The 9,767-nt window shown below is 38.8% G+C and overlaps 1 protein-coding gene across 1 annotated transcript; it reads right to left on the minus strand.

Annotated features, from left to right (window-relative positions):
• Positions 1-8,051: 8,051 nt before the first annotated feature.
• On the minus strand, positions 8,052-9,479 carry LOC138054112 (uncharacterized). Its single transcript, XM_068900610.1, has one exon. The coding sequence runs from the start codon at positions 9,477-9,479 to the stop codon at positions 8,052-8,054; it is 1,428 nt and encodes a 475-aa protein (XP_068756711.1).
• Between the last annotated feature and the right edge of the window lie 288 nt (positions 9,480-9,767).

The following is a 9,767-nucleotide window of genomic DNA, read 5'->3' on the forward strand; positions in this document are numbered from 1 at the left end:
TTGGAAGTTCTTGACTTTGTTAATAGCTCGTTCGATATGTATTCTTACCGAGGCAATTTCCTGGGTCTTTATAACATCTTATGCTGTCATTTGGGTATACAACCCTAGAAAAGGGGGAATGTTTTGGTTCACACCCAGTGGAAGGAGATCTTCAATTGTAAAGCCTTTATCGGCCATCACAGTGTCACCTTTATCAAACTCTAACTTCAGAAATCAATGCCACTTCTCTCAACAATTTCGCGATCGGAAATACGTCCACTGTACAGTTGACTGAAAAAGGTTAAAGCTCCACTGGGAGCAATTCCAACTAAGCCTTTCAGCGTTACGTGGTTCTTATATGAGCTGAACAGTTTGGAATTCAACAGAAGGCTGCAAGGCATCTGACATCTAATCTCTGCGCGATCGATTATTACACGAGTGGAAGAGTATTTGTCTTTAAAGCTGTCTGGCATAGTAGCTCTAACAACCTCCTTATTTGCCCATATAGATACCTGACCAAATTAAAGCTACAAGTAATTTATGCAGGACAGGAATATCCTGCTCACTGTTGACTGAGAGATATGAAACAAGTGAGCCAGATGTTTTACTGCAAATTCCCTTCTCAGTCTGCAGAGGTACAAGGAAAAACTCCTCTCTTGCTTCTAAGCTCCTTTTTCGACCAAATGATTCGGAGGAATGTAGAGAAAGATAACCGCTTCGGTTTCGGATCTGTCTTTTTCATTTTTTTTATGTTTGGACCTCACAAAAGTCTTTAAGAGTTTAATTTTATAACGGAAAGCAAACTTCGCTGGAAGCTTAAGAGAATTTCTTCATGCTAGTCTTCTTGAACATGTCCGTCGTGGACTAAAGATGCTTGTGAAAATGATTTCGTTAAACCGTAGGCAGCCCAAGTTCGCGTCACTAGAGAGCGTGTAATAATTAATAGGCTATTTGCAACTAACGATCACATGGTACAAAATCCGCCATGCTGGAGGGCAAGCTCATTATTATTCCCCCACTGGGACATTAAAACAAAGTGACCTGAACCAGTCAAGCTTGACTTGCCTTTGTTTTAATGTCCCAGTGGGGGAACAATAATGCGCTTGCCCTCCAGCATGGCGGATTTTGTAGCATGTGATCGTTAGTTGTAAAAGGCCTATTACTAGTGGGAAGATGACCTTTGAGTGCAAGCGGTGTTGCGTTACAGGCAGCCGTTAAGAATTTAAACGCGTTATAAGACTTTGTATGGGAAATAAAATACCGTCGATTATGAAGCCTAAAAAAAGCTCAATTTAACGTTCATTCAATAAAATGAATAAAACTGACTCACCTCTGGTGTATTCTTGTGCGTTTTGGTGCTTATTTTACCGTTCCGGGAATTCCGTGTTTTCACTGTTCTTAGACGAAGAAGCCTTGCAATGACCAATCACAAGAAACTAACTTGACGTCATAGCGTCACCTAACCGGAATTGTCTTTGTCTTTTACAGAAAAAGTAGTCTAAAAATCGATAGATCGTACGTGGGCTCCTGGTCTATAAAAATACTGTAACATACCGTAATACTGGAACAGATAAGTGCGAGGATCACTTCTCTCTTTCTTCTGAAGACCTTTTTACTTGTAAAACGTACTTAATTTACAAAATGAGGGGAGGTCCACAGGGAAGGTCCATCGACCGGATCCATTAAGGGGTCCATGGACCGGGTCCACAGGGGTGGTCCATGGACCAGGGGTCCATGTTTTGTATACGTCCAATTAAAAATACTTAAAACCTTAAATACATTTAAACTTTTAAAAAAAGGAAGCCATCGGACAGTTGGGACAGTTTATAGTTTAAGTTCTCTGTACATAATCTCTATGGGTTTTCTAAAAATACTATTTCACTATTTCAATTCGAATCATGGTAACCTGGGAGTTTCATTCCATTTCCGTCTCTGCTTTCGGACAATATCATTTCTGATGTTAATTAAGTAAACAACTGCATTATTTGTTAGTTTTGGAAAGAGGGAACACCTGTCGACCGGAAATTAAAAGGACTTAAACCCTTAAATACATTTGAACTTTTGCAAAAAATGAAGCCACCGGACAGTTGGGACAGTTTATACTTTACGTTCTCTGTACATAATCTCTATGGATTTTCTAAAAATAAAATAATATAAGTATTTAAAGTTTTGAAATGAAAATTGTACGTGATTATCCTAATAAACAAGGGAAAAAATTGATTTCAATTATTAATGATCGCTCATCACTTTCAGCCATCTATTGACATACTTTTCCACATGACGTATTTAAGCATTTGCGTGAAGTTTCAGAAAATCATTGCGTAAACAGTCTTTGCTGACGAACCTTCCAAAGCGAATAATGAGGAATCAAATCTTTCTCGCAAGTATTGCGCTATGTTTGTGTGCTATTCACTTATTGTATCAGGGGTGGTATAGTGGTCATCAACCATGCCTCCCACCTCTGTGACCCGGGTTCAACTCTGGCTCGGGTCGTATGTGAGCTGAGTTTCAGTCGATCTCAATCTGACTCCGACGGTTTTTCTCCGGGTACTCCGGTTTTCCTCCTTCCTCAAAATCGACTCAACTGCATTATTTGTTAGTTTTGGAATGAGGGAACACCTGTTGACCGGAAATTCAAAGGACTTAAAACCTTAAATACCTTTGAACTTTTACAAAAAATGGAGCCACCGGACAGTTGGGACAGTTTATACTTTAAGTTCTCTGTACATAATCTCTATGGATTTTCTAAAAATAAAGTGGGTTCTTCACTTATCGTATACAAACACAAATGGAAAAGCAGGTATTGTTTGTTTAATTTTGCTGGCAATTACGTGCTCAATGAGCTAAAAAAAGATGAAAGAAAATTCATTGAGATCCAAATAAGGTTGTAGCCCAAAACGCGGGGTCGGGGTCGGGGTGTTTATTTTTTTTCCATTTTTTTTCTGTTCGGCATCTTTCCTTCATTCATTGTGGAAATTAGTCTAAAAAAATATGGAACATACGGAAGAAAATTAAGAGAATTGGAGTTTTTGTGGGGGATATACGGTAACTCCTAGGGACACTGACGGCTCGCTGAGCTCCACAATATAAAACCACATTTTAATGTTTACTTCGCAAAAAACTGTCTCCGCAATACAATTAAAACAAAACAGATCATGGCCACAATTCCACGATGGTCATCACGCAACGTTCCGGTATTTGCTTGTTTTCGCAAAATTGTTTTCAATGTTGTTGTGTTTTTTCTCGTAATATTGGATTCGATCCCGTGACTTCCGAATGGAATTGGCTAGCAAGTTCCTCTGCGACTGACTTTACTACAAACCATTTGTGGTAAATCAGACAACATTACGAACAAACAAACAAATGAGAACGTTGCATGACTGCGTGACGATCATCGTGGAAGCGTGATTCCGTTTATTTATTTATTTATTTATTATTATTTTTTTAAGTTGTGAATATGGCAGTTGGCGTGTATTCCATAAACTCCAATTTCAGCAATTTCGGAAATTCTCTTAATTTCGATAGCTTCCGTAGGTTCCTCAATTTTTTTGATTAATTTCCACCATAAATGACAGTCATTCGAAAATAACCTTACGCGAGAATGACGACAAAAAATGAGACAAAACATTTTCTCTTATGGGAAAAGGACACCCCTACCCCGCCTCCAGTGCCGCGTTTTGGCTACAACCCCGAAAGAACACATCAGTGAATGTCAACAAAGAGTACCTAACAAACAGTTGAAGTGCTGTGGGAGTTTATCTGTCATCCAAGTCTAGAGGAATAACCCAACCATTAAAAAGCTAAATTATAAATTGATGAAATCTAATGAAATCTTTCTTATTCCTTGAAATTGTTCTAAAAATGGTCTCGGGTCGGGGTTGGGGTGCCTTTTTTTTTTGCCTTTTTTTTTTTTTCAATTTTTATCGTTATTCTTCTGTACTGTTGTTCTCGAATGACCGGCATCTGTCCTTCATTTATGGTGGAAATTAGTCAAAAACATTAAGGAACTTCAGGAACTTACGGAAGCTATGAAAGTTTTTTTAAAAGAGGCATCTTAGTTTTTTTCTCGAAATCGGACTTTGTTTTTTTTGTGTGTGTTTTAAAATTGAAGTTGGTTTTTGCGAGCATCTGACTTAGTCTTTCCGAAAATCCGAGTTTGTTTTTCGAAATTAAGATAATTTCCGAAAATGCTGACTGAATTGGAGTTTATGAAATATACGGCAACTGCCCGAAAAACTGAAGACTCGCAGTGCTCCACACTTTAAAATAGCATTGTAATGTTTACTTCTTGAGAAAAAAAGAACGCAACGTGCTTATTTGCTCGTTTGTTCGTGTTTATATCATGTTGTTGTCTGTCTCTACCACAAACAGTTTGTAGGAAAGCAGCCAGATTCGCACGGAAACTTGCTAGTCAATTATATTCGGACGTCAAGGGATCGAATCCAATGTCACGATAAAAAACATAACAACATTAATTGAATACAATTTTGCGAAAACAAGCAAATGAGAACGCTGTGTGACGACTATCGTGGGACTGTGGCTATGCTCTGTTTCGTTTTAATTGTATTGCGGAGAAGGTTTTTAAGAAGTAAACATTAAAATGTGGTTTTAAAATGTGGAGCTCAGCGAGTGTTCAGTGTCTCCAGGAGTTAGCGTATATTCCCCACAAAAACTTAGTCTGAAATTCTCGTAATTTCGAAAAACAAACAAAGATGTCCCTTTCGTAGCTTCCATATTCAAATATAACATTACAGGAAATAACGACAATAAACTGTTCATCGTGTTTGCAAAACATACCGTCAAATGCCGAAAATTTAAGATCCTTAACAAATATAGCTAAAAATTATAGGAAACCATAATCTATCATCTGAACTTTAAGTAAAGGATAATGGCGAGTTAAGGGAGTAACTGGTCATCAATCTGATGCTCTACAGGGCTACAAAAGAGAAACTGAAGAGCAACTTTTGAAAGTTTCGAAATTTGTACAAGGCCAAAAAGAGAAAGAAAGCACAGTAAGGGGAAACTCTAATTCAGCGCTAACTTCCGCTTTGGAGATCCCAAGTAGTTCAGGAACATTAGTTCTAAATGTTTGTGGCGGAAATTGTAATATTACAATAAATAACAACTAAAAATTGTTAGAAGGAAAATGTTTGTAAAGGAATTTGACGAACTAAAATAAAGGTTGATTTGTAAAATCAATTGATGAAAAAATGCATTATGGAATTACTGTAAATCATTGATAGCTTTAATTCAACAAAAGGTCAGTGCATATACCACCCGCGCCGATTTCTTTCCAATGATAAAAACTCTTGATTTTACGATTTCCCTCCAGTGATAAAAACCCTTGATTTTTGTGAGCTAATGTCTCCAACTTACCTATGCAACTGTCGGTCAAGAAGAAGTTTTGTCATTCTATAGCAGATTTAAAAACATTCCAAGGCTACTTGACGAGCTAAAGACACTTATGATCCCTCAGGCGGTGATTGTTTGGTCTTGAAAGCTGTTTGGCAAAAGTTTTCGGATCCATTTTGGCCCAAAGAAACGCATAGATTACATGAATAAGTCCAATATCTACCACAATTGAAGATACATTGGATTCAAATCCATTTTTGGATTTTAGTAAAGAACAAAATCCGTTCATAGCCGGATGATTCAAACATTCGCATTCGGATTTTCCCAAAGAAACACACCTCAGGGCTTCGCTCAACGTGGCACACCCGTTAACTCGTTAACTCCCCAATATTAGTGAAAGTTATAGGCTCTGGGGCAAACTTTGAGGTTTTGGATCACAACAAGTGAAAATAATTTTCTAAAGGAAAGTGAGAAATGATCTTCGCACTTATTTCAGTGGACAATTTAAGGAAATCGTTTTTAACACAATTTAAGCAATTCGTTCAGTTTTACACAATATAAGCAATTCCTTTATTACACAATTTAATCAATTTGTTTTCTCTTGGTCATAAATACTGCATTGATACATCAGACCCTCGATTCTCTTTCGTTGACATACTGTTGTGACATGATTTTCCAGCTGGCTCATAGACAATAAAACTAATTAAACCAATCAAAGGTACATACAAAAGAGAAGAATTGTAAACAATATACAATATATTAAATATATTGTATTTCAAAAACTTGTATTTCAATATATTGTAATGGAAATTCACTCCCTGAAGACGTCAGGCCATGCCTGACGAAATTTGCAAAATCAGAAAGTTATGTTCTCAGAGCCGTATAGCCAGCCTTGCATCATCATCATCATCATCAGTAGTAGTAGTAGTAGTAGTAGTAGTAGTAGTAGTAGTAGTAGTAGTAGTAGTAGTAGTAGTAGTAGTAGTAGTAGTAGTAGTAGTAGTAGTAGTAGTAGTAGTATTGTTATTCAATCAAAGCATTATGTTAAATAGCATATCACATGTCCCCTTTTCTATGCGCAAAATATATCACGTGTTGGCTCCAATTAATTAGGGGCCTGATATATTAAAAATTACGCGGGCAACTTCAACGCCTACACCACTAATTGTTTCTTTTTTTAAATTTTACGTGTCACAATTCGCTGTTTGGCGCTATGAGGTTAATGTAAGTGTTGATTGAACAAGTTATTAAAGAATCAACTCAGTTCAGTGAACTTATTTAAAATTACCGAAAAAATGCGTAAAATCTTCTATAAATAATAGGCGTATCACAAAGTTGAAGCAAGAACCAATCAGCTGTAGGGCTGATAATGCATTAGCAGCCCGCTGTAAGTCTTTTGCGGCCCGCTGAGCGTGTGTTTTGAAGAGGCCGATTTTCTATTTGGCCGCGTATATTGATAATAATACGCTTTATCAAGGACTGCGTTTTGTATGCTCACTTCGTCGTCTTTAATGATGCCTTTATTTCTTTATTTATAATTGATTATTATTATTTTTTTTTTTGCGACATTTTGATTAACTTCAATGTGTTATTTGAGAAGCTATCTTTTCATCTCACAGAGGCTTGCAGGACACTGGTGTTTATTCCAGCAATTCATGGTCATGTTCTGATCAATCGCGTGATCAAAAATATAACCCTTGACGGACAGGACACCTGCCGTATTGCATGTTACCTTGACGAGGGCTGTCTCTTTTACAACGTTGGGCATTCTGTCTGCCAAATAAGTGGTTCAGACCACAAGCAACATCCTGATGACCTAAAAGCGAGTGACGGGTTTATTTATGTAGGAACAGAGGTAATTTAACTGACAATAAAGGGTCCCCAATAGGTTTTTCGGGGCCCCCGGATTTGACGTATTTAGAGACCAGGATTCGGGATTTGGTGTCAGTATTGTAGATATGAACGTTACACGTGATTCGGGAGCATTAAATATGGGATTAGAAACCGAGATCCTGGAAATAATCTTAACTAGTGCGTTTGTTTTAACAAAACGAATTATGAACAGTGGTAGTTAAGATAAATGAACGAGCCATACTTCTGGTACAAACAGCCCTAATTCTCATTACCTTGTTCGAAGAACAAAGTCTAGGATTCGACTCCGTTTTTGGACTTTGGACATTCTTTTATATTATTATTATTATCTGCAGTATACACGTATGGATGCTCTAATGTTAAAAGTACATAGGGCGCAAAGCGTAGCCTATGTCCTCTTACGGAACATAAGTCTCTATATAAAGGAGCGTTTTAAAATAATAAAATACATTCTATATATATATATATATATATATATATATATATATATATATATATATATATATATATATATATATATATCATAACAATAATAATCCTTAAAATCCTAAATCCTAAAATTCTAATTTAAATTTAAATTTAAAAATAAATAAATAAATAAAAAAATCCTTAAAATTTTCTAACACTCTATAATTTCTAAAGTTCGTAAGATTATTTGACGATGGCCTTGAAGGCCCGCGCTATGTTAAGCGAACTTGAGATAATAGCTTTCTGCATCCTTCTGAGAACCTCCCTTCCTCTAGCGCCCACAAGTTTCTTTATTGTTTTCTCTAAATCTTTAGACCAACCGCCTAGCACATCAATCACTACGTTGCACTGTTCCACGACATAGCCAGGGTACTGCTTCCTTAACTCCCAGCGCAGTGGAGCATACTTTTCCGTCTTCTCCTCTCCTTTTTCCCACGGTTGTCTAACCAGGGGCAACTCATTTCAACTGCCCAGACTCGTTTCCTCCTGTGATCCACAAATCTGACGTCCACTCTGTTGGCCTTGACATAGCTTTGTTCGGCATACACTGGTACATCCCAGTAAGCTTGAGCTTCCGGAGATTCGTACACTGGTTTGGGTCCCACTAACGAGTACCATGGTGGTACTGAGTCCACTAGCTGCAGGTCTTTACACACCTCAAAGAACAACACCTTAAGTGCAGTGTTGTGTCGCTCCAAGTACTTGGACTGTGCTAAAGCAGGACATCCTGCAAGAACATGCGCAAGAGTTTCTGCAGCGCCTCCGCACAACCTACACGTGATCTCTCCTTGTGAAGTTCCTGTTTTGATCTTTGTATACACTCTAGTAGGGGTGAGCTGTTCGTAAAGCTCCAGTACCCCGGTAATCGTGTGGGTGGGTGCTGAGGGCCACTCCCGTAGCCAAGCAAAACACTCATCCATGCTCAGATCTTTGTCGTGCCACCGTGCACACAGAAAGCGACCATGCCACTGCTCGCTCTCGATCTCTTCCTGTAACTTCTCCGTCACAGTCCTCCTCAAATAACCCTTAACTTTCTTCCCTAGAATTTCTGTATCCGGAGCTTGGCGCGGGCTGCATGACGGTTTCGGATAGTTCAAAGTCAAACCCGTGTCCAGCTCCTCCGCGTACTTGCATGCCTCCTTAACCAACGAAGTGAATCCCTTCTCACTCGCCCTCTCTTCAAACTTCTGAACTAACCTCATGGTAGGATCTGTATTCTCATACAGCTTAATTGCAGATTTGATTTTTGTTAGCTTGTATTCTTGCTCAATTGCGCGTAGGCCACGCCCACCCTTGTCCCTGGGTAGATACAACATAGCCGTCGAACTTAGCGGATGCTTCCCTCCGTTCTCACATATTATCTTTCTCGCCTCTCTGTCGATCACTCTAAGCTCTGTAATAGGCCAATGCTGAGTCCACATCAAATAGGAGAGGACTGGAAGAGCAAACTGGTTACTTGCAGTCACACGGTTGGAATCAGACAGGGGGCTACTCCAAATTAATGACAACCTTTGCAGGTACACCTTTGCCGCACATTCCAATGCCAGCTTCTCATCCTGCATCACAGTCTCTCTCACCCCTAGAAACTTGTAAGTAGAACTCGCGTCCAAGCTTTCCACGACCCCCTCGTGACCTAACCTCACACCTGCTGCATCATGCACTTGAGCCCCTTTCCTCACATGAATCACATTGCACTTCTTAGGATTCCATGTTAGTCCAATGTCCTCCATGGCGGCACTGGTAGATTTTAAAACTCTGTTGAGCTTAGGTTCAGAGGACGCAAAAACTTTCAGATCATCAATATACATTAAATAGGATACCTTTGCACTTATAGGCTTAGACAACTTATATCCCTCAGTAGCTTCCAGTGACCAGGCTATTGGATTTAAACATAGCGTAAAGAGGCGCGGACAGAGTGAGTCTCCCTGCGGCAATCCTCTGCGCGGACAGAGTGAGTCTCCCTGCGGCAATCCTCTGTGAGTCTCCCTGCGGCAATCCTCTATTATTATTATTATTATTATTATTATTATTATTATCGTTATTATTATTATTATTTTGTTTTTTCGGGTCGCGCTCTGGCTGCGCATGCGTAAGAT

The sequence above is a fragment of the Montipora capricornis genome, chromosome 6, assembly GCF_036669925.1.
Source record: "Montipora capricornis isolate CH-2021 chromosome 6, ASM3666992v2, whole genome shotgun sequence".
Taxonomy (NCBI): Eukaryota; Metazoa; Cnidaria; class Anthozoa; order Scleractinia; family Acroporidae; genus Montipora; species Montipora capricornis.

Bases quoted from the DNA above. Each gene is read 5' to 3' on its own strand.
- LOC138054112 (XM_068900610.1), bottom strand. From the start codon at position 9,479: ATGTATATTGATGATCTGAAAGTTTTTGCGTCCTCTGAACCTAAGCTC.